Source organism: Sesamum indicum, linkage group LG3, assembly GCF_026168435.1.
Source record: "Sesamum indicum cultivar Baizhima isolate 11 linkage group LG3, ASM2616843v1, whole genome shotgun sequence".
NCBI classification, from domain to species: domain Eukaryota; kingdom Viridiplantae; phylum Streptophyta; class Magnoliopsida; order Lamiales; family Pedaliaceae; genus Sesamum; species Sesamum indicum.
The window spans coordinates 18,699,369-18,723,570 of record NC_142659.1 but is presented as its reverse complement, the minus strand read 5'-3'; the positions used below and the strand labels follow the sequence as shown (position 1 = coordinate 18,723,570).

At 33.2% G+C, this 24,202-nt stretch overlaps 2 protein-coding genes across 2 annotated transcripts in view; one reads left to right on the top strand and one right to left on the bottom strand.

Moving 5' to 3' along the window:
- Positions 1-309: 309 nt before the first annotated feature.
- LOC105158032 (AT-rich interactive domain protein) lies at positions 310-3,184 on the bottom strand. Its single transcript, XM_011074635.3, has 2 exons — positions 2,710-3,184; positions 310-621 (listed from the first exon to the last, which is right to left on the bottom strand). The coding sequence occupies exons 1-2, from the start codon at positions 3,133-3,135 to the stop codon at positions 448-450; spliced, it is 600 nt and encodes a 199-aa protein (XP_011072937.1). The 5' UTR covers positions 3,136-3,184; the 3' UTR covers positions 310-447.
- A 4,716-nt stretch (positions 3,185-7,900) lies between these two features.
- LOC105158031 (DENN domain and WD repeat-containing protein SCD1) overlaps positions 7,901-24,202 on the top strand; it is a 29,514-nt gene continuing 13,212 nt past the window's right edge. The window contains exons 1-19 of the mRNA XM_088878137.1: positions 7,901-8,370; positions 10,074-10,212; positions 11,318-11,418; positions 13,893-13,956; positions 14,085-14,198; positions 15,940-16,154; positions 17,128-17,182; positions 17,272-17,355; positions 17,503-17,698; positions 17,799-17,925; positions 18,024-18,087; positions 18,170-18,214; positions 19,037-19,112; positions 19,228-19,301; positions 19,382-19,432; positions 20,303-20,460; positions 22,329-22,376; positions 23,756-23,813; positions 23,896-23,979. Of these exons, the coding sequence (XP_088734263.1) occupies positions 7,901-8,370; positions 10,074-10,212; positions 11,318-11,418; positions 13,893-13,956; positions 14,085-14,198; positions 15,940-16,154; positions 17,128-17,182; positions 17,272-17,355; positions 17,503-17,698; positions 17,799-17,925; positions 18,024-18,087; positions 18,170-18,214; positions 19,037-19,112; positions 19,228-19,301; positions 19,382-19,432; positions 20,303-20,460; positions 22,329-22,376; positions 23,756-23,813; positions 23,896-23,979 (2,223 nt within the window). The remainder of the gene's footprint in view (positions 8,371-10,073; positions 10,213-11,317; positions 11,419-13,892; positions 13,957-14,084; positions 14,199-15,939; positions 16,155-17,127; positions 17,183-17,271; positions 17,356-17,502; positions 17,699-17,798; positions 17,926-18,023; positions 18,088-18,169; positions 18,215-19,036; positions 19,113-19,227; positions 19,302-19,381; positions 19,433-20,302; positions 20,461-22,328; positions 22,377-23,755; positions 23,814-23,895; positions 23,980-24,202) is intronic.

Here is a 24,202-nt window from a genome sequence, read left to right as displayed (position 1 = left end):
TCTTCAAGTTTAAGGGTGTTTCTCTGGGGTTTTTTGCCAATCCTTCCCCAATATATAACATAAATTGAAAAATTAAATTAAAACACAGTACAATATTAATATACTAAAATTCAATTCTCAAATTTTATTTTTTATTTTTTATTTCGATTTTGTTCCTGCATTTTTTTATCTATTAATGTTGTCACAGGAGTTTTAACCCAAATTAAACACAAGAGACGCTCACCAGAAATTTCATCCCTAAAACTTGGAAAAAAAAGAAATACTCTACCCACAAAGAAAATGAAATCATGCAAAAGTACAACCGAGCACTTGAAACATAATCCAGCTATATTCCCTGTAACAATTCATATAAAAAGCACAGTAGCAAGGGCTATATATACCTTCCAAATAGATATGATGCCTACAGTACACATCTTTCTTGTATCATGTATTTTCTCACAACCTTAATCACTCCAAACTCGGCGCTTGTTCCGTTGGATTCGACTCAAAGACATCCGAGTTAGATGCTTCCGGTTCTTCAAGAAGCTCCTGAGATTGGATTGATTCCTTGTACGCAGGGGTTTGCTTGAAATCGGTTGCTCCATCGTTGTATGTAGCCACAGCAATGCCACAAGCTACTAACTGCAAGAAGTAAGTACCGTAATCAGCACGAATACACAGAGAAGAATTGCGTATTTCCAGCAGAAGAATTAGAGTAACTGGATACTACATGGCCGTCTTTGTTTACTTTGAATTCCTTGGTTGTTTGATTACAGGTTGTTGATCATTTTATATATGCTTTCTTCAGACCTCAAACTTTGGCGAGGAAATTTGAGGTGAAGAAAACATTTTCTATTGTGGTTTCCTCACTAAAACCCCGAGGAACAAACATGTCTATACTTCCTGTCCTTCTCTTCATATCTACCAAAAAGATCTCAGGAGATCGTTTCATATGACTGTGAATGTGTGCAACAAACAAGATGTATTTGTTCGGAGAATTCTCCTACATCCACAATGGCTCAAGGTTGATTTCTACTCAAATGGTTTCGTGTCAATAAAAGTGCCACCTGTCAATTATTTACACTAGGGCGTTCATAAAGCTTCGTTAATTACACTTTTAATCCAGGCAAAAGTTTTCTTTACGGGCCAGCAAACTGAGACCCCACCTTGGGGGCAAGGGGCAGCGCACCCTGCAACCCCAGCGAACTCGACCAGAGTTGGGCCTGCGGTCGATGGATTTGAATATATTGTTGGGACAGACTCCCCAACGACCAAAGAATGTAAGATGAAAGTACTGTTGTTTCTACTTCTAATAATTTACGACATTATCATATGACCAATGAAAACTTGTCGCGTAGTTTATATATCCATTATAAACAGAGGGTCTGTTCCTAGGAAATATAATAGAGAGCAATCCTATGAAGGTAATTAGAACAAGAAATTTCCGGTCCAAAAAGCAGTTCTTATGAATATAGCAGCACCAACCCACAAACCAAACATCTCTCCCCCTCTTGCAGGCAACTGCCCTCATTTTATATGGGATTCATCTTTGACAACAAGAGAGACGAGCAATTACCACTCTACGTTAAAGTCCCTTTTACATGCAAGAACATGTGCTCAAAATCAGTTTCTCAAGGAATCTCCATGGCCTAAAACCGTAGTCGTTAATAGTGCACGGCGCCCCATGGCACAATAGTCCCATAGAGCCATGGAGCACGGCGCAGCACGCGGATTTTTAAAGCACAGGGCAAATGTATAAAAATAAATTATATATTTCATACATCAATATATGTTCACATCATAATACACAAATAATTAAATATAAACACTAGAAATTATTTTAATCATCTTTGAAACATTAACGCAAAAATAGGATGCGAAATGAATCACTAATTCATGTCGTTCACGTCTACCCCTTCCGAAATACCATATCAAATTATGTACCCTCACCTCATCACAATCTTGTATAAACATTATCAAGTATCGGGTGAATCATCAAGGATTATATAATGGATAATTGATTCTGTTTAACAAATAAGTTTGCTTATATATAATTTTTATATGTACTTATCCATTTTTATAATTAAGAGGGTGTTTGGATATTTATAATTAAGAGGGTGTTTTGGCCATTCACTCTCTCCTGATATTTGATTTCGTTTAACAAATAAAACTTTTAGTAGTCAAAATTCACAAAATTTACTGATAATAGCAAAAAAACTAAATAAAAATCTATATTTATCCTAAATTGACTTATTAGTAATTATTACACGTCAAATAATCTTTTTGACCAAATTATCCTTGTATATTTTCATACGTTAATTTATATGAAGAGTTTAGTCAATGATAAAGGTAGTTTAATATGTAATAAGTAAATTGAGGGTAAATATAATGTAAAACTCTTATTAATATAAAAAAATTCAATGATTTTTTATTAATTAAAAAACTATTTGTCACGCATAAGCAAACTTCATGGGTACTCATATAATTTTCCAAACTACGAAAACATGTAAGCCTAATTGCGTCAAAAATCAAGAACTTATTTTTAAAATAAAATAAGTGTTGTAATCTTGTAATCTGATAAACTCGAACGTCGTCGAAATTTTCAAATAAATTAGCCAAACACCCCCTTAATTATCAAAGCAAGCATACTAAAAACCCATATCCAAGAACAAATAATTACCGAGTAAATAGGATGATTTGAGCCAACAAAAAGAAGTACTTAGAGATTACCGCGAAAAGGATGCCAAAAGCCCACATGTACTCCACGAAGAATCCAAGAGCGTCCCACTGAGGGCCTTCCCAGAAATTAGGCTCAGTACCAGGGAGCTTCGGCATTACAAACCCATCATCAACGGCAAAGCTAGTGCTATAGTCATCTCCTTCAATCTCATCCGTTGCTTCCTCTTCTTCTGCTTCTTCTTCCTCTTTGGTAGTGACGGGGCTGTTTCTCCGGTTCTTGCTGTCAAATCTTCCGGTTCTTGACGAAGAAGAGAACTTCTTCGGGCTCGCAGAGACTGTGAAAGGTAATGATCTGGGGTGGTGGGACCATGAAGGAGATGAAGGATTGAGGAATGGACGGTGGAGAGGAACGTGGGCGTATGGGGTCTTCTTTGGTGTGGTACAGAGGATCCGGCTGGTGCTACCGGCGAGAGCCATTTACTGGCTTGAGAGAGAGAGAGAGAGAGATAATTGTGTGTTGTGTGGATGAGAGAAGATAATTGTATAGATGACTGTGAATCCGGTTCGCAGCGGTCGACAACGGTTTGTTTTTTATTTTTTTATCTTATTCAAATATCTTTCGGTTCTTAATTTATTCTGGCAATCGAAGCCACTATCAATATTTGTGTATAATTTAAATTTTTATTATATAAATATAATCAATTAAATTAAAATAAATATATAGATATTGATCAAACAAATAAAATAAATAAATTATAAATATATATGAATACAAATTATTAATATAATTAAATTAATTAAATAAATAATCGTTTGTGCAATAAATAAATTTAGGGAAACATATTTCAGTCAACTCAGATTTTGTTTGCTAAACATAATTATTCTAAGGCTTTGATCTTTAATAAATGGTATAAATTTATACTTTTATATATCTATACTATATAATAATGGAAAGCATATTTTTGGTCTCTCTCTTTTTCTTTTGGTAACAATAAATTTCATTAAATAAAAGGACGGGAAGGGGTACAAGGTACAACAAGCATGCACCGTCATCAATCCTCAATGCCAAGCAATACGTCAAGCTGGACAACTGAATGAATTGAGGTAATTCATCACTATCAGTATGCATTCTAACTTGCTCTATCAGAATATCCACCACTTATTTCGGGGGACTACTAAATCTGCTGAAAACGTCTCAAGTTTCTCGTCCTCTAGATGTGGTCCACCAAAAAAGCTAAATTGGTTCGAAAAGCTACATGGACCAAATATTTGCCTCATGTTCACAGCCACTGTATTTTCTGTTGCCAATCCTTATGAGGCCAACAGAATCCCGTCTTCCTATTGAGAATTACAACACATCTTGTAGAAAACAGACACTATAAAATAGATGACCATGATTTTTTAGTTCATCAAGATCACAAAGTATACAAGCTCGATTAGTTAGTATATCATTCACCATATGAACATTTTTTGATCTTTTAATCTTTTAATCTCTCATTGTTGGGATGTTCTCTGCTTTTTTCTATTATTTTCTCTTCTTCTTTTATTTGTTCTCTCATTAGCATACTAGGCTAGTTCTTTTAATTGCGGTTAAAAACTTGATAAATGGTAAAATTCAATGAGTTGTGAGATCTAATTTATGCTTTGTACTTTCATTTATATTGGTATTTGTGTTGTTTTTTGTACTTTTATTACAAATATTTTGAATTATGAATGATAGGTACCATTATTCATTGTCAAGAATATTTGCCTAGCCAATTGTACTTACAAATCCGTAATTTTTTGTTTAGTTCAATAATGAGTGGCAACATAGCATAATTGATTATGTAGAAGTTTTCTATTATGTTGTAGGGAATACACAATCTAACTTAAATAAATCTTCATAGAAATTTATTGATTAGAATTTGGCCTTTCTAGTTCTTAATGTTGTCATTAAATTAAACCTTGAGAATATTCCCAAGGTTGTTTACTAATTAGGAATTTAGTCAATGGACGTTCCTTGACTATTCACAAGATAAGAAAAGGTGAGGGCGTTAGGCCGTACCAATGGCCATAACCAATTTATCTTTGATGAATGATTGTCATCTTTGCATCTATGATTAACTGTGGAATTAAGCATGATCATGTCTTTAATTGGAATATTCTTCTCATATTTATTCTTCTTTGAAATACTATTTTCTTCTATTTAATTTTAGATCTAGATTTTTAATCAAAACCCCCTTATTTTTATTTTATTTCTACTCTTGAAAGAATTAATTTAAAATCAATCCATGTGGATTCGACCTTGCTCATCACTTTCACAAGTTTTTAGTAAAATAATATTTTCTGTATATTCGACAACCATCAAATTTTGGCCTCATTGCCGGGACTGATGTTTTTAAATTAAGTTCTTTGGTTAATTATTCTTGTTACTTGGTTTTTAAGTCACGTTCTTTTTGTACAGATGAACTTGAGTTTGACCCAAAAATCGAGAAATCGCTCGTAGACTCTAAAAAGAAACCAAGCAACCCAAAAAAAGGCTTCTACTTCCTCCAAACCAGTAGTAGATTTTTAGTTAGACGTGCCCATGTCTAGCGACTCTAAAGACGAAGTCATGGCTCAAAATCTAGAATAAATAATCAAAGAGATGGCTTCTCTTGACTTAAATCAACAACCTCTCTGCATTGAATATCCTTTAAGTGTTGATTTTGAACTTAAATTTAGTCTTATTCACTTACTTCCTACTTTTCGTGGCCTTACAGGTGAAGACCGGCACAAACACTTGAAAGAATTCCATGTGGTGTGTTATGGAATGAGACCCCAAGGAGTCATCGAAGAACAAGTCAAGCTAAGAGCGTTTTCATTCTCATTGGGTGACAAAACAAAAGACTGATTTTACTCCTTACTTTAGAGATCTAGTTTTTACAATCCTTATATTTTTTATATAATTGGTAAATGATTTACATAATTGGTATACTGAAAAATATATTATCCATACAATTTTAAGATATTAAACTGAACATATATGTATACGTTATACAATATGCAAATTTATAATATAATTAATATATAGTATCTATAATTTTTTGAGTAATGATATAATATACTCTATTATGTGGAGGTGTAATTAAATAAAAATTTATAAGTTATATCACATATTTTTTCTATAATATTATATGCATTATGTATTTACACAGATTACATGTACTTTTTTAACATAAATTATTTACTTTGTAAAATATAATTGTGCAGATATTGAGCTTATAAGTATTTTTTGTTGTATTACTTAATTTTATAAAAAGGTTATAAATTTTAATATTATTTTCAAAACAAAGTTTGAATAAAATTTTAAATTACTGCGAGTAGCTTTGGTGGAGATCTTTTAATAAAATATATTTTGAAGAGTAAAATAAAAAGTAGAGGGGATACGTGGGAAGGGCATTTTTGTCCTATCAATGTTAAACTATTTTGTTAGGGGTGTTTTTATTAATTACCTTTCATACTTTAAGGATATAAATACGATCAAATGTCTAATTTAGAAGTGCAAAATATATTTAATCATATTATGAAATATTATATTATTATATCTATTTTATTTTATTTTTTTGGAAAGATAAATTTTACAAATAAAAGAAGGTATAATAGAATAGTGTTCGTACAATATGTTATCCCTCGACTGACAAAGGATACGCCATAATTGATTTTTGTTTTCCTTTGCTACGGTTGGAGATTTTGTTGCCATCTCATCCATTTGCCTTTTTGTCTAACTTTTCTCACCCTTTTTGTCAAAAGGTGTTTAGTGTCCTGTGCTTTTAATGTAAAGATGTGAAAATCATTGAATTTTTCTAACTATGTAATAAAAATGATGTTGCTTGTTTGATTTGGTCCATGTTTATCAATCTATGTCTCTCATTCACAAAGATTCTTCATTTGCACAGCTTTGTAAGGTTTTAGTCAGTTTTATGTTACCCTAAATATCATTTTATCCCTATGTATTTTTTTGAAATAGTTAAAATTTAGAAATAGACTAAGAAGGTTCTAATAAATTCAGTACAAAACCTCCCTCCTGTAAGAAGCTAACGGAAGATGAGATGCACATGCCAAAAGTGCGTTTAGACTTAATTTTTTGTGTATTTTGATATTTTTTTTTATCTTTAACTGACTAAAATGCTCCTATATTGTATCTAAAATTACTATGGTAAAATTATTTTTTATTTTAATTTTTTGTATTTTTTTCTCTTCTGAAAATATGAAGTCTTTTATTTTTAAACATATTTATATATATTAAATATCAAAAAAATAAAAAAAAAATTATATTACAAAGAGTTCTAGTATACTAAATTTTACTTTACAAGTTTAGATATGTACATGAATATAAATATTAAGCAATTATAATAATTATAAGTTGCAAATTAATCTAAATATAATAATTATTATAATTATCTAAAATTATTTTTAATTAATTAAAATATATTTAATTAATATAATTAAATTAATTAAAAAGAATTAGGGGCGACTGCCATTGCACATGGAAGGGCAATGGCATTGATGTCATCGTCCTCTTTCTTCATCTGGCAATGGGATTTGCGTCACTCCCATCTACGGGGGACGGTGGGGGCTGAGGGTGATTGAGAAGGGGTAATTAGAGTTCTTTTTATAACTTTATATATATAGAAAATATATTTTTTTATAATTTTAAATTATTTAAATATAATCCAAATCTTTAATTTTTTAAAATTTAATGGTTGAGATTAAGTGATTAGATCTGACAATCATTATTTAATCAAAAGATCATAAAAATAAGAAATAATTATATTATATAAGGATATAACGGTTATTCTATAAAAAAAAAAAGTTAACGTCCGTGGTTAGATTTAACAGAAAGCGGTGATTGAACTATATTTAAGAAAATAGAGACGAATCTTTCGCCTATTTTTAAAATACAAAAGGAGATTTTAGAGAAATCACTACATGAGTATTGCAGAAATTTTAAATCTAAAAAATAAGAAATTATTAGGGTGTATTTATGAAATAATTAACTTAAATGAAATAAAAAAAATATAAATAAAAGCCTTTAATTAAAAACGGAAGTTCACTCTATCAAAGCAACTAACCCGTTCTTTTATCAACCGACCACTATTTCATAGCGTCATGGAAGAACTCGCCTCACCTCACTCCACATGATTGTCATCAGCACTCCACACCTCTGAAACAATCCAGAACCCGCCCTGTCGTCTCATTCCCAGCCCACATCGATCGATCAATGCCGCAAATCTTCGAGTACTTCGTCGTGTGCGGAATCGGCCCAGAAATCCGGACCCTTGATGGGAGCAGAGGCTACCATGGCACTGACACCATGTACTTGCCGGCTCTGTTGGATCAATACCCTCACTCCAACAATTCTCTCTACCCTCCGCCTCCGCCCCAACTCTCCACATGTGTTCTGCCCGCCGGCGTCCAATTCCATTCCTCGGGCTGTGATTCAAATGACCTCACATCCTTCCCTCGCAGTTACCCCATTGTGTTAACCGAAGGGGACGGCTCCAAGATCTACGTCAGTTGCATTGCGTTCCGGGATCGCGTGTGCGAGGACATCGCCGAGGCTTACCGCATTCCCGCCGATTCCTTTGCTGATAAATGCATATGCCTCGTCTCACGGTCGCCCAGTTTCCGCATTCTACGTGAGGCATTGGAGGAAATATACATTCTTTGTTTTGCTACCTCGGGAAGCAGGTATAATGGGTAGATGATCACTGCTGTGAACAGTCTTTCCTTTGATTATTTTGATTGATTTACACGGGTTACGTGGTGCAGTGTATTTGAGTTTGTACCCACATAAGTTATCTATCGTTGGATCACACATGATATTACTATTATATATATCATGTGTTAATTCACGATTTACAATTCATGTGAGTATAAATTCATTGGGACGAAACATAATTCCCTTTAGTAGACATATGTGTCCGTTTGTTTTTAAAATTTATAGTGATTTTTATGGCCTAACCAGTTGCTTGAGTACATGGTTTGGTGGTGCAATTCATGTGAGTTTGTACACATATAAATTATTTATCGTTGGATCATACATAATATCATCATAATGAATATCATGCATTAATGTTACGATTTACAATTCACGTGAGTACAAGTTTTACATGGACGAAAATGAATTTCCCTTTAGTAGACATACGTGTAGGTGTGCTTTTTAAATTTATAGCGGTTATTATTGCCTAACCAATTGTTTGAGAATGTGGAAACTTAACGTCACGCCTTATGTAGTTGATCTGGACCCAATTAAGAGGGTGTTTGGGTGAGCTTATAAGATGTTTAAAAACTTATAAAATGCTATAAAGTGTTTGACAAAATTCTTTGGAAAGAGCTTATAAGCTCTAAATATAAGATGTTAGGAGCTCATAAACCTTCTAAAAAACCTTAAGTAGTTAACTTATTTTTAGGATTTTAACAAATTCTTTGAAATTAATTATAAATTTATTGATTACTAAAACTTCATAATTTTATTTTATCCAAACACTTCATAAAATTATTTTGAAATAAGATCTAACATCTTATAAAATGTATGAGCTTATAGATTCTTTTAAATAACTAGACTTGGCCATCTTCCATACGAATATAGTTTTGTAGCTCATTGAATAAGGAATGGTTCTTACATTGGAGAATCTACGTGCTCTCTATTTTGACGAGATATTCCTAGTTCTGATCCATATGGGAATTTGGATTTTATTGTATTTTTAGTCTTATAATTAAGGACAAAGTTAAATTTTTTCGAGCTCTAGCGGCCGACAGGATTTGATGGGTTAGATCTATTAGCCTGTCAAGTCTTGTATCTAAATTTGTCTTGCTTATTAATAAAAATTTACATCAATTTATTTAAAAAATAACTTTTGCGATATTTTCATATCTAGTCTCTTTCTAATAGTTAGAACCACAAGATTTTCACCTAGCCAAAAATATATATATATTTGTTATCTTGTGATTTTGTCAAAAGTAGATTATACTTCTTATGAAGATTCCTCTTGGCTATAAATTTCAACCCGTTGTCGAAATAATAATTTCGTAAGAATCAACTGTATTTATATTACTATATCTATTTAATTTATAATAATTATTATAATTTTTTTTTTGTGAATTGAATAATTTTGATAGGGCTAAACCAAATTTCTGACCTTGCTACTGCCTGTAATTATATTCTTTTTTGACATTTTTGTCCCCTAATGGTCAATCACCTTTTGTAATTTCGTGACTTAACGTCATTTTCCTGATAACTTTAAAAATTTCGTCCAATTTTATCCTGAAATTACAAAAATGTGAAAAATTATTTTAACTGTCCTAATAAGTTAAAGAATTAAAATGCTAAATAATTACCAGTGTGTTGAAAAGGGTATGTAATGCGGTGAGCTTCAAAACTTGTTGAGCAGGCCATTGTGGGAAGTTATATCATTCGTAATTTCCAAGGTATCTTTGCCTGCTCCTGGAAAGGAAAGGGTGCTGTTTGCTATTGAGAACAGCCTGCTCGCCGTAGAGGTTCCATCCAGGGATAGCCTTCCCCATGCTGATGTACGTCACCTACTGTTTCCTTCATTTACGCATTGCTTTTGATGATTTATTTATGCCATAATTATACTCCTCTTTTCTGGAATTTGATAAATTTGTACGTAATTTTTTTGTGATTTGAAAAATTATCTTTAAAAAAAATTTAATGAAAATTTATATTTACCCTTGATTGACTTATTATCAATTTAATGCAGGTCAAATATTTTCTTTTTCACTAAACTACTCTTATAACGGTGAAGATATACCTCCTCACATGCATTAACGTGTGAAGATGTATAAGAATAATTTGATCATAAAAAGATTATTTGACCTATAATAAATCAGTAATACGTTAATCAAATGTAAATATGGATTTTTATCCATTTTTTTGTGGTAATATCAGCAAATTCGATAAATTTTGACTAACGGGTTGATTTATTTGATGAACAAAAGCAAATTTTAGGGGTATTAGATGTAATTTTTTAAATCACAAGCCATCTACGTTTAATGACACCAAACCTTAAGGGAGCAGAGTGTAATTATCCATTTATTTATGGATAATCACATCACTCTTCTTAAAACTTTGGTATAATTAAATAAAGATCATCTATAGTTTGAAAAATTACACCTTGTTAATACCCCTGCCGTTTGGTTCCTAACCACAATAGATTCATTTGCTAGTAAAATTCATGGAATTCGTTAACATCAACAAAAAAGTTGAATGAAAATTCATATTTACTCGCGATTGACTTACAAAATTATTGTAGGTCAAACAAATCTTTCCTGAACGACTACGCTTGTATGGGTGAAGATGTACCTCCTTATATTCACTGGCATATAAACATATATAAGGGTAGTTTGATCAAAAAATATTTATTTGACTTACAGTAAGTCAGAAATAAATTAATTTGGGGTAAATATATATTTTCATTCAAACTTTTTGTTGATATTAATGAATTCTGTGAACTTTGAGTAGCAAATGAATTATTTGTTGAACAAAAATAAATATAAAAAAAATATTAAAAATAATTTTTCAAATCATGTAAAATTTATGTATAATTACAATAAATTTTCAAAAAATATGACGTAATTATCCTTTTATTTATTGTTTATTTTGGTATGATGGCAGATATCCTTCCAGCATTTGGTCCAGTGTTTGGATGTTGATAATCTCATCAAACTATTTACAGCTGTGTTGCTTGAAAGGAGGATTTTGCTCCGCTCTGACAAGTATTTTCTTTGCCCTTTTAAATGTGTAATGCAGCATGGAATTTTATAATACATTTTCAATAATTCTTGAAATAAATTTGGGTAAACTACAATTTTTTTTTCTTTTAGGTTTAGTATAAATAAAATTCTAGCTCGAATTAGGTTTGGTTGAACAAAATCAATTATAGAGCAAGTGTATCGTAATTGACATATGATTGGTCAGTTCCCCTGAATTGTACACTAATCACATGGTAAGTGTAGTACACTTGCTATATGGATGGTTCAGGTTTGAACAAACTAGGTTTGGGATAGAATTTCCCTTAGTATAGTTACTATACTTTCGTAATTTAAAAAATTACAAATATCCTTGTCAAATAAAATATAATTATGTTGTCTCTAAACGAAAAAGTAAAAATTACTACTTCGCCCTAGTTGAGATTTATTTTTAAAAATATATTTGAAAAAATATAAAAAAATGTGAGGGTAGGTAAAGTAAATAATTCATAGGTCATATTAGTCATTAAGTTTTTCTTAGCAAATTCTAAAAAATATATAAAAGTATAATTTATAATCCAAAAGTGCATTTTGATCGTGCACTGCAAAAATTGGATGAAAAAAAGATACTGGAGGAAAACAGAATGAGCCCGTTGTTCAATGAATACTGAAATCAGGGAGTTATTCATAATTTTCAAACAATTAGAAAGTATTTGTAATTATATCAAATTTCAAAAAATGTGATTGTAAACTTGTAATTTACCAATAAATTTCCCACTTTTATCTCTACATGAAATATATCTTAGTAACGACCCTACTCCTGAGCACCGTTTACTTGAATGGATTAGTTTGAATAAGATGAATTATTCAGGTTAGTAGATTCTTTACTTTGAGGAATAGGGGCTTGGGCTTGAACACCAAGCTTAATATAATTACTTAAAGGTCAAAATCATTATTCAAATTATTCATACTTTTTTTACAGTCGAAGATAGTTTTTATAATTATACAAAAGATATAATAGTGTATTTGGATTGATAGATTTGAATTTGATGGAAGAATTTAGAGAAAGTATTTGAAACGAATTCATTTGAAATAATTTGAAATCCATCCATATTTATCAAAAATATAATTTAAAATTAGAATGAAAGTATTTAAAATTATTTATTTTTGAAATTATCTAAACATATTCAAAGAATTCGTTATTAAGGATTTGAAATATATAATTTTAAATTCTTGAGTCCAAGTACATTTTAAACGATTGGTGTAAATAGATCGTAAATCAAGAATGAAAATGTAATTATACCTTTAAGTTATAACATGGTAGACACAAATTGGCACAAGGGAAAAACATCATGGGACAAAGAATAGCCATACTACCCATAGAAGTTGGAATAGCTCTGATGCCTTCTATTACCGCTGTAGTTCTAGCAGTACCACATGTATGTATGGTTTGTTGGTCACCTGTCTCTTTTCGTCTCATCCATGGGACTTGTGAACATAATGTCTGTATAACTTCAGTGATAATTATATCGGGTTCGTATGGCTTGCCGATGTCTTTAGGCCACCACATGCCGCTCAGCCTTTTACTGCCTTGCTCCATCCTGCAATAATTGTAGGCTTGCATCCCTTGCAACTTCATTCAGCCAGGGAGTGCAACCGCCACAAGCTTGGCCTTGGTCATACAAGCCACGGATTCCAATTTAAAGGTATTGAATTGGGGGGATGTCAGATGCCAAGTTGGGGGTGAGAAAGGATGTCTGCAATGGTTAGTGTCAACTTTGGTAATGGGATCTAAACCCATGCATGGGTTGGGCTTACTGAGTGAGTGGTGATTGGATAGGGTGGTTGGATAATTTCAAAACTATAGAGCAAGGTGTTGGCGCAGGGGATGTAGGTGGGTGTGAGTTTAGTTGGAGATGGAGAAGGCAGCCTCCTTTGTTTACACACACATACTTGTATACTAATATTTTGTATAACCTTCATCTTGGATGTCCATTATGATTCTTTATGCCGTACAAATGGTAATGCAAGTAATGGCCATCTTATGTCACACAGGAGAAATCAGATGAAAAAGGGCAATTTAGTCCATTAATTTTATCTAGGCTCATGTAATATGTGAGTTAAGGGCTAATATGGATTCCAATGTCCTTGTTGATGTCACAACATCCTGCAATATGGTCTAACTGTTGTGGGAATCTACATTTTTTGAAGTCCGAGTCCAGGGAAGATGGTTTAATTCCTGGGAGTCGAGGTACTGTTCCTATATGAAGGACACAGGGTTCGGTGATGCCACCCGTATGAGTTTGTATCCACATAAGCTATCAGTTATTGGATGATCATCATGTGTTAATCCATTGATTCAAAGCTCATGTGGGACCAAATTCACATGGGCCGCGTCGAATTTCCCAAGAGGGACCTCATATATGGTGGATGTAATTATCCTTGTAAATGTGCTATTAGTTATACACATTATTAACTTGCCATTTACATTGCTTGTGCAGATACTCTCTTCTAACTCTTGTATCAGAGGCCATATGCCATTTAATATATCCATTTCGGTGGCAGGTAAATCAGTGTCTTCTTGACATAAGCTTTTGAGATACATTATTTTCACTATATGATAAATGAATCTAATACCATCCTGTGTAGTTTCAGGGGAATGTTCTAATCTTACTATGTTTTTTGTGCTGAAGCATGTCTACATTCCGTTACTATTTTACAGTGGAGTTGACTATATTGATGCTCCCACACCATATATGATGGGCCTTCATTCTGGTGTTGACACTTTTGGGCTGATGATGGATGGTGTAAGTTCTTTGTTGGTTGCCTGTTTTGTCTATAGTTCTTCTGTTTTATAGTCATCCACTATAGATTTATTCTACAATTCTTTATCTTCTTTAGATTGCTTGCCATAAGGATGCATAAAATTGAAAACTACTAGATTGGACATGGTGATGGAACCTCCTGGACTGCAAACCTAGGATGCTTTCTAAGCTAGATAGAGTATAAGAATTGTATGCCTCATAAACTAGTACTTCAAGGAAAAATGTTTTGTCTACTAAATCAGCCATCTGGTTCTAACACTGTGCAGTTTCATAGCCGGAACTACTGGAACCATTAATCTTCCAACCCAATCCATTCCTCAAGAAACTTAATTTGTGAACGTTAGATTTAAATGAAGCATATTAGATTCATTGGTGATGCCAAGACAATTGCTTGTGGTGTGAAAGAAAGTGGAAGTCAAAATTACAAGCTGAATTGGTGTAATTGGCTACTGCATAATCATTAAGGTAACAGAAAAGACCATAAAAAGAGGAAACTGGAGAAACTTCTGATGGGAGGTTTGAGCCACTTGAAGGCAGAATATATGATGACAGCTTACTAGAGCTTTCTATTTTATCCAATATATTTTCTTTCTTCTTTTTTTCTTCCTTCACAAATTTGGGTTTTGACTTTATTTGAACACATCCGATAGGAATATGATGGATGATGGCCCTTAAAGTATATATATTTCAATTCAAGGAAAATTCGAGGGCATAAATTGTCCTCACTTCACTTGATTCAAGAAATACATGTGGATTCACAATTTTCCATTATCTAGAAAAGTTTTTGTCATAGAAATGTTTAATCGCAAAAGTTATACTTAACACAAGAAAATCAATCACTATGTGTAAATTCTATGTTATTTTTCTTCAATCACTTTTTCGTGAAATGTAAATATATCTTTTACATAATTATAATATACTTCATTAGTGGTTAACCTTCCAGTCACCCTTGATGTTGGATATTTCATGTTTGGAGTAGCTAAGGTTGTTTTGGCATGCTTTCACGTCCTGAGATGCTTATTAGACTTGAGAAAATTATTTGGACATAGTGATCGAAAAAATCTAAAGTTGATTAACCGAGACACATTCAATATTTTGAATTCCTTTAAGGAAATATCTTAGTTATTTATTGGTGGAATGAAATGTTCATTTCTTTTATTACTAAAAGGAAAGTAGGTGGCACATTGTGGATATGGTGATGCTAGTCTTAACATTCAATAATGGCCATAGTGTAAGGGAGAAGGGGTTTTCCACTCCACAGTTCATGGTTGTTTTACCATGGCCAAAGTGAATTCCACAATGTAAATGGATACAGTTGTATATGATGGCGGTAAGACAAAAATATATTTCGATTCTCTGACTTTGATCCAACTTTGCCCAGAATAAAAGCCAAGTCTTTCTCTTCTACTTAGCTTCAAGTTAGTCTGACAAGTTTTGGCATTCAATGTTGTTGCCCAGTGATGTCTTCTTGTCATATTCTTCTGAAATATTAAGCTTATACTTAGTACCATAAATTTTCCAGTTATAACATAATTTGATAAAGTTTATGTTTTACTTATTTATATTGTACATAACACCAAAATGCCGCAGCTTGTATTTTTATTATTCTCTTCACTACATTATAGTTCCTATTAAGAGCAGTTTGATAGTACACAGTTGTATTGACTGCTAAATCAATGACTTGTCTGTAAGGGGAATTAGGTATATTTCCATTTCGTTGCAGGTAGTCGTGGTTGACCTTGAGCATAATCTCATCACCACCTCAGAGGAAATTCCATCCGTACCTGAACCAGAGAACAGTGCTTTGCGTAGTGATTTATTGAAGTTATTACATCCAAATGTTGTTAGCATAGACTACATGAAGGATAGCTCCTTTGTTGAGCAGTGTCCTAAAGTTGGCGGCAAAATGTGGGGAGAGGATCATGATCTCTATCTTAGGTGATTCTTGGTGGTTTGCATGAACTCCTATGAAATAATTATTGATAGGCTGGATGTCATTATCTTAAATACATTAAATGACTTTATGACTACGTTTCTGAGCTTATGACCTCTTTGATTGAAGACTTTGAATTTTATTCTGGTGCGAAGTATATTCTTTTCAGTAGCTTCAACCAAGAAATTTGTTGATGATGTTATGTTCTTCAACAATTTTTTACCCAAATATGAGACGGTTTAGCTTGTTATTCTTTTTGCTAAAGTTTTTTTATTTAAGTTGTAGTTCAAATTGGTGAGAGTTTTAGTTGTCTTTTATTTATTTATTTATATTTTTAAGTCTACTTTTTGTTTGCAGTTGCTTGTGAACTCACAATTAATGTTGTCGCCAGTGGTGTCTGCATAAAATGAATGGTGATACTTGACTTTGCAATATGCATCATACTGTCGTATTTTACTGGATCTTATGTGGTAATTAGCTCAATATTATTAGCTTCAGTTGCACTTCATATCAGCTTTGCACATCACACCTCCACATGTTTTATGACTACTTTGATGCTCCACAATTTTCTTTCCATCTAATTTGTTCAGGTGGTGATTTTAAGTAATAATATATTGAGGTACATGTCTTTGCGCTTCTTTCATGATAGTTGTTATGAATTTGAGATGTCCACGTTTTAGACCGAGTGAGATTACATATAATTGCTGTTCCATTTAAATCTGTATAGTGCATAAATTAGAGTAGAACATATGCTGGATGTGACTTTATTGTGTATGAGATATTCAATGTTAAATATCATTTCATAGTTTTTTTTTTGGATTATGATAGTTTTTTGCTGAGTTTTTACCTCCAGTTTACCTTACACTTTTTCTACTTGTGTATTGATTCTTATAGCTGTTAGAGCAGAGCCACGGAATAAAAAAGAAGATTTCATAACCATGTCTATCTCAACCATGTACATTATTTTTATTCTCGCAGGTTTATATTCCTAAATTTCCTAGCATCAATTTTAGGTGGCTATCGCAATTTTATGGTATGAAGCTACTACCTTATTTTTCTTGGAAATCAAAATAGTTGACTCAGTAGTCTACGTGAAGCAAGCTCTAAACTATTACTTGTCAGGAAAACACTGCAACCCAAGTCTTCAATAGCCAGGCTTTTCTGAGGCAGCGTTCTCGTTCAACAAACCAGCCACCAGACCCAATGGTGAGTTGTTCGTTTGTTTCTACTGATTGTCATTACTTTATGACCTGCTAATAACTCTCTATTTGTTAGAAATCGTCAATTTCTATTATTTTGTAATTTTATAGAATGAGAACCCTGAATCTTATATTTTACATTCAACTTTAACAGATAACCCAGTTTTTAGAGTCCCAAGGTTTCTTCGATTATTTGGAGAGAGGTCTTGGTTCTGAAGAAAATGGCAAAAACCTTCTTGATAAGTTACAAGATGCTATTGACAAGGGACAAAATCCTACATCAATTCTCCCCTCAGTTTCTATCGAGCCTGAGATTGTAACTATTCATGATCCTACTGTAGAGATGTCAGGTAACTGAATACCTTTTGAACTAGATGCTTCTAGAATACGCATAAAGATTGAGAAGGTCCCTAAGATGTGGTACTAATGCAATTTCCTCGTTCCATGCAGAATCAGGTGTTGAGTATTCTTATGACAGGTTCCCTTCAAATATTAGAACAGAAGAGCAAGAAGAGAAGAGGAAGCAGATTCTAGCAGCAGCAAGTGGAGCTCTAGAGTATTCTGCAAAGCTTAAGAAGTATACGACACGAGAAATCAAGATCATCCTTTATCCCCTAAACAAACTTATTTTTTGCTTCTAGAAGCCATAATTCTTTTGCATTTTTCTTTACGCAGTTCACCTTCAATACCTTCTGGGAGAGATTCTTATTATGAAAGCCTAAGTGCAATGGAGAGGGATGTGAGTATCATATCATGGTAATTTATGTGGTTTCCCTTGCCAACTTTAGTAGTTAGAATAACTGGATTATCTATGCTTACAGGCTGAAAGAGAACGCATGGTTTTGGACATTAAAGTGAAGTTGCAGGTATATTCTCTTAGTGGTATCTATATTATGTTTGAATATCTTTCCCTTGACCTCAGCCCCTCGTTTTGCTAGAGTTTTGCACTTGGTAGTGTCTTATTGATTGGCTATCCTTGGTAGCATAGTTCTATTACACCGTAAAATCTTTAAATGAACTTGGGTGTAGTTAATCAAGAATGTGGTCATTAGTCTTTTCCGGTCATCTGGATTGATGATTTTCTTATTCGTTGCATGGAATTTATGGAATTTTAAGACAGATTCTATGTTATATTTGTAGTTGGCATTAATTTGGTTGTTTTTCTCACATTCTCGAGTGGAGTTATGTGTGTCCCATATGTTTATGGTTTGTTAGGTTCTTGTGTATTGCGTTTACACCTGGACATATTCTTTTATATTAATATTTACAATGAAGAGCAATGAGGACATGACTGTCCTCAACTTTAATTTGAGATACCTGTTAAGCGTGTTGGCTCGTCCTTTACATGACTTTGATATGGGTGCAGTCTCTAAATTCTTACTCAATTATCTTCATGGTTCATTTAATCATTAAGCTGATATTATGCACTAGACAATTTGTGCTTTGAGAACTGAAAAGATGAAGGATTCATAGCATACACTTGTTGGACAACTAGATGATGTTCGTCCAGTGATCATCTTTTGGACTATTGGGATGCCTTTGTTACTCGATTAGGTCTATATTTGTATTTCAACGTTGTTTAGTAGTTCTGAGAAGAAATGCTTCCTTAGAAGCCGAATATCTTCTCCTATTTTGTTTGCTGCTGCAAAAGATCTTTGACTCTTAAAAATCCGGCTTCCATTAAACAGGGATTGTGGCTCAGGCTTTTGAAATTGGAAACAACTGAGGATCCTCTTTCTTCTTTTGAGTATGGAACTATTCTTGGTATGATCTTGTGACTTGACTAAATTTAGTCACCTATCTTTGTGGAGTACATTTGTTATTTCCTTGGACATGCAAAGACAAGTAATTTACTGAGAAGCGTTTACTGCTTTATCAGCTTTAATTGAGTCTGATGCTGAGGGGATTGGTGGCAGTGGCTTTGTTGAATGTATAAGAGAGCATATTTATACAGTATGTTCTATCTCACAGGCACAACTAATAATATAGGTCTTCACCTAGATATTGTAACTTCCGTACTTCTTTTCCTGTAGGGATGGAACTGTCAATTAACGGAAGAGCAGTTTATTGCAGTGAAAGAACTGGTTTGTTTAATCTTACTCTTTTTGAAGCATGATGATGATTTGCAATATAAATACTTTCTCGCATTCTTTAAAGTCAATATATTCAATTATGTTCCTTCTTTACTCCTTTTACTGTGAATGATTACAAGGTTCTCATACACTAAGCATAAAATAAAAGAGATGTAGTTCATATTTTTGTGGATGACATTTTCGGATGCCCGTGCACAATAGATTTATTACAGTGGAGTTGCTTTCAACAGTTATAATTTTCTTTCCAGTTACAATTAAGCATCTAATGTTGATATGTCCTATAACTCTGGGATGTTTATATTTGTAAGCTTATCTCAACAAGGAAAATAGGCATTGGTAAGAAAGGATCGGTTAATGCAAACTCTAATAATCTGTTTCTATGTGCCAATTCTTGAAATAAAGTACCATTCCACCACATGCATAACTAGATATGTTTCATAGCAGTAGTAGCAAATCTTGAATTTGACACTGGTTGCTCTGGAAGGAGAACTATGACTCCATTATGTGCGGATTAGTCTGCGAAACAGATTTCACACCTCAAATTTCTCCATTCAGTTTCGTTAATTATATGAACTCTTTATGGAAAAAGTTCTTAGTCAATGATCTGGAATGCTTTATGCTTGTCTGAAAAGTATCCAAATTTTGACTATTTTCAAAATTAGAAAGCTTTACAATCTCTCTATATTTTAACATGCAAAAAAAGTTTTTATATTTATTCAAAAAACAAAAAGAAAAGAAAGAACGACATCCTACACAAGGAACTCGATTTGCATATTTATGTTGTTTGTATGTAATTCACTTCAAGAAGTATCCTTATTTCAGATTGGCAGCATTAAAGTAGTTAATTTGTTTTGCTAATAGCTCAAAACAGCCATTAGTCGTGCTATTGCCCGGAATGATATGGCAACTATAAGAGATGCCCTTGAAGTGTCTGCTGAAATGCACAAAAAGGACATGAACAATGTTTCCGATTATGTTCAGGGACACATTCGTTTTCTTTCCATCTGGGAGGAATTACGGTATGCATGTCATCTTTTGCACTCGGCTCCAACATTTTTCCATTTATTTGTTCTAACATCTTCCACGGCATCTGTTCTTTAAGTGTTTAGATCACTTATGCTTACTGTTTTTATGTCATCACGATTTATTGAACAAAATCTAGTTCTCATGACATCTTTTCAACCTCGTGCATTAAAGATACTCAGAATTTTTAGTTTGGAGACTGTGCCTACATAAACAACAGATAGAAAATACTAATTGGTGGGTTCTGTAATGCCCTTGGAGAGGCCTAGCTGGAACACTATCTACAGAAGCTCTAGACATGCAACTCCCCTTTGAGTTTCCATAACTAAGACACCTGAATGACCTCCCCCAACATATCATGGGAATAACATAATCCATAAATGTCTTATGATTATGTTCATAGGGATGGATTCAAAGCTAAGGTTTCAAATCCATTACAACAAATCTATAGATCTTGTTCAATTTGATGTTATAATAGATTCCAAATCCTTGATCTCCCATTTTGATACACTTTTGGAGCCATTGAAGTGGATTTCAAACCCATCTCCAAATCCTTCAATCCGTAGATAGCACAATAGTGAACGTCCATCATAATTCACAAAGTCACTTAACAATCAAATCTTATGCCTATGATCCAGTTCAAATTGAATCTATAAATCAAATCAGCTGAAGAATAACTTTAATCAGTGAATAAATGACTTTCACTAGGAATAAAAAAGCTTGGTTCTTTGAGGTTCACCGGTCTCAGAAAAGCGAAGTTGAGAACAATTCTTGGTACTACCTGATAAATAATGCATTAAAACTCTAAGACAAGTAAACTTTAGCTGCCAAGGGATAAGGAGAGAGGAACGATCAGTTTGTGATGGCCCTTTGGTCAAAAGAAAGGCAAATATGAGATATCATACAAAAGTTTTAGATCCAGAACACTTCAATTACATTAGTAAGGACCCTTCTAAAAATCAATAAGAACCATTTCTCTCATGCATTAAGTTTTAACTAGAAATCAACTTGATAACTTGATCAGAAGTATCTAATGGTTTCTTTGAAGAAGCAAAAATGAAGTATTTTTACTTATCATGCGCATGATAGGCAAACGCCTCCTATTACATGTCACAAGTTAGTTCCAGCACTTTCGCCCTAAATTTCAGTTGATCATTCTCTATTGAGAGCACTATCCTAGAGAATCATGGGATGACCATATAAAAGCACACACAAATTGAAGCAACCTAAAACAATGCATATGCATGCTGGAAAAATATGTACCATCATTATTGCTAAAATCAACATTCTAAAAGTGAAGTTCCATTCAATTGCAAAACGCACAAAGTGTACTTTTTGTTGATGGGAGTGTCAGAAAGGTCAAAGTCATCACTTACACCAAAACCAATAAATAGTGATGTTGATACCCCCCAATTTGCAGGTTCTAGTTAATAAATGCCTGCTTAAAATTATTTGCGTATAAGATAGAAGAACGAATTACTGTGGCTAAGAAGTTTCTATGTTTCAGAAGATTTGTCTCTGGAATCATTCTGTTGGGCAACCAAAGTTGGGATTGATGAAAAACTGCTTAACATCTGAGCATAACACATCAAACCTAAAATAAATCTCTTCTATCTGACCTTAAATGCTTGCCATGTAACTGAGTAGGTAAGCAAACAGGAAAAGTTTCCCTTTTCTATGTTTGAAAGTTTTTTATTACTTCCACTTCTGACAAGTAGTAATGGGGTTGTGATAAGTGTTTAACTTGGTAGATTAAAGTTTTTTAATGCTTACAGAATGCACATATTTCCTTAATGTTTGTGCTTACTGGTGGTGTAGATATATTTCACATGCTTTTGATTGTATTACGTATTATTATCTGCAGCTTTTGGGAAGGGTACTTTGACGATCTGATTGACCGCTTTGCTAGCAAGTAAGGATATATACTATTAGTTTGATGCTCTTGAAATAATTCATTTGCTTGATGCAATAATAGGCAAGTTCATTACCCACATCCCCTATCTGAGTAAAATTCTTGTGAATTATGGTTGTCTTTGTTTTCTTAGAAGAGTACTTGATGGAAAATCATTTTTGCTAATGTCATTTTGTTATCAATTGGTTTAAATGAGGAAGGCTGCCAATATCGCTTGTAGGACTACGATCTTGTTTGTTTTGAAGTGACAGGATAATGTTAATTAAGAAAATAAGTGTTTAGAAGAAAGATAGTGATTACAATTCATAAAGTGCTCCATGGTATAATAAATTCATATTTCCTTGTGTGAAATAAAATATTAGCCCAATATGGATGTCTTTCCATTGTGTTCTGCTATGTTCACAAAGGCATAATCTATGGGTAACATTAGTTCTAGAAATCTCATATTATTTAACCCACAATCTAGATGATGAGAATGTGATCTGTTTTCTTGGTTTTATTTGGTTGCAATGAATAGTTATTTGCAGTTAGAGGGTGAAGCATGGAAATAGGGGAGTTACTATTGCTTTGTGATTAACTCCAATTGGCGGCAAGCTGAGCCATGTCTTGACAGTGGAAATAGGAGGATTTGAGAGCTGTTGTACCAGTAGCAACTCCGCATGTCTAATAATTGTAATATGGTGATGCGGCTTGCGACTGAATCGGTGCCCAGTTGCTCGAGATATTGCCCGCTCTGGCTTCATACGAGCCTCATGGGTTTGTCCTGAAAAGGCACCTCGTTAGGGAGAGGACTTGGGGGCTTATAAGTCACTCAATCTCTTCTCCCAAGCGAGGTGCCTTCTCAGGACAAACCCTGAGGCTCATACGAAGCCAGAGCGGACAATACCTCGCGCAACGGGGCATCGATCGAATTGCAAGCCGCATCAATGAGAGATATTAACTGATTATATACAAGGCCTAAACCACGAAAGGAGATTTCAATATGTATTAAAGTAAAATACAATTGCCCTTTAGATAGTTGCCACATTTAAAGTTGCGTTTAAGTTCCTTTAATATGCCTTAGAAAGTATCCTCTCTAACCTTAAACTCTTTGCTTGGACTTGTCTGCTATATTGTAACTTAGTAAAAGCTTGCTTATTTCAATATATATTTTTAATCTTACTTTTAGCCTATCAGTAGGCAGAGGACAAAAGTAAACATGTAAGGAAATTGTTCACAGTTTATTCAAGTGTTAATTTCTAGACATCCTAATGTTAGGAGGCTCTATTTGGTTTCCATGTTTTTTACTTTGATGATTAAAAATATACGTTTTTAACCTACAAAATGTTATACTTGCCATATTGTAAGTGAGAGTTCTTTTTATGCTATTATTATGTCAGGTCAACCAACTATGCAACATTGGTGACAACACAACTAATCATAGTGGCAATACATATGGTATTTCTTTTCTGTGTCGTTCATTTTCTTACACTATTCCTTATTTGAAGTTCTGTTTTGACTATCTTTTTTTGTTATGGAGGCTGGTTTGGGGCTTCCAGACAGCGATGCATGGTACATGATTGAAACAATAGCGGGAAAAAACAACATTGGGTATAAACACGTTGTAAGTTAAATAATATGTTTTTTGTTAAATGCCTTTATTTTTCTGGAACTTTATGGTTAAGATATTGTTGGCTTGAAATATTTAAGCTTTACTCCTTTAGTACGAGTCATACACAAACTCTTTTTTATCTTCAATCTACTGAAAAACTATAATATCTTTTCTTTTTGTGCAAGAAAAAATATATAATATGAGTTAGCTGTAGGTACTGAAAACATAACAATAC

What these genes read in the sequence shown, in the direction of transcription:
- LOC105158032 (XM_011074635.3), bottom strand. Translation starts at nt 3,135, where the DNA reads ATGGCTCTCGCCGGTAGCACCAGCCGGATCCTCTGTACCACACCAAAG. An exon ending in CTTTTGGCATCCTTTTCGCG is followed by an intron (nt 622 to 2,709) that starts GTAATCTCTAAG and finishes TACTTCTTGCAG; the next exon opens with TTAGTAGCTTGTGGCATTGC.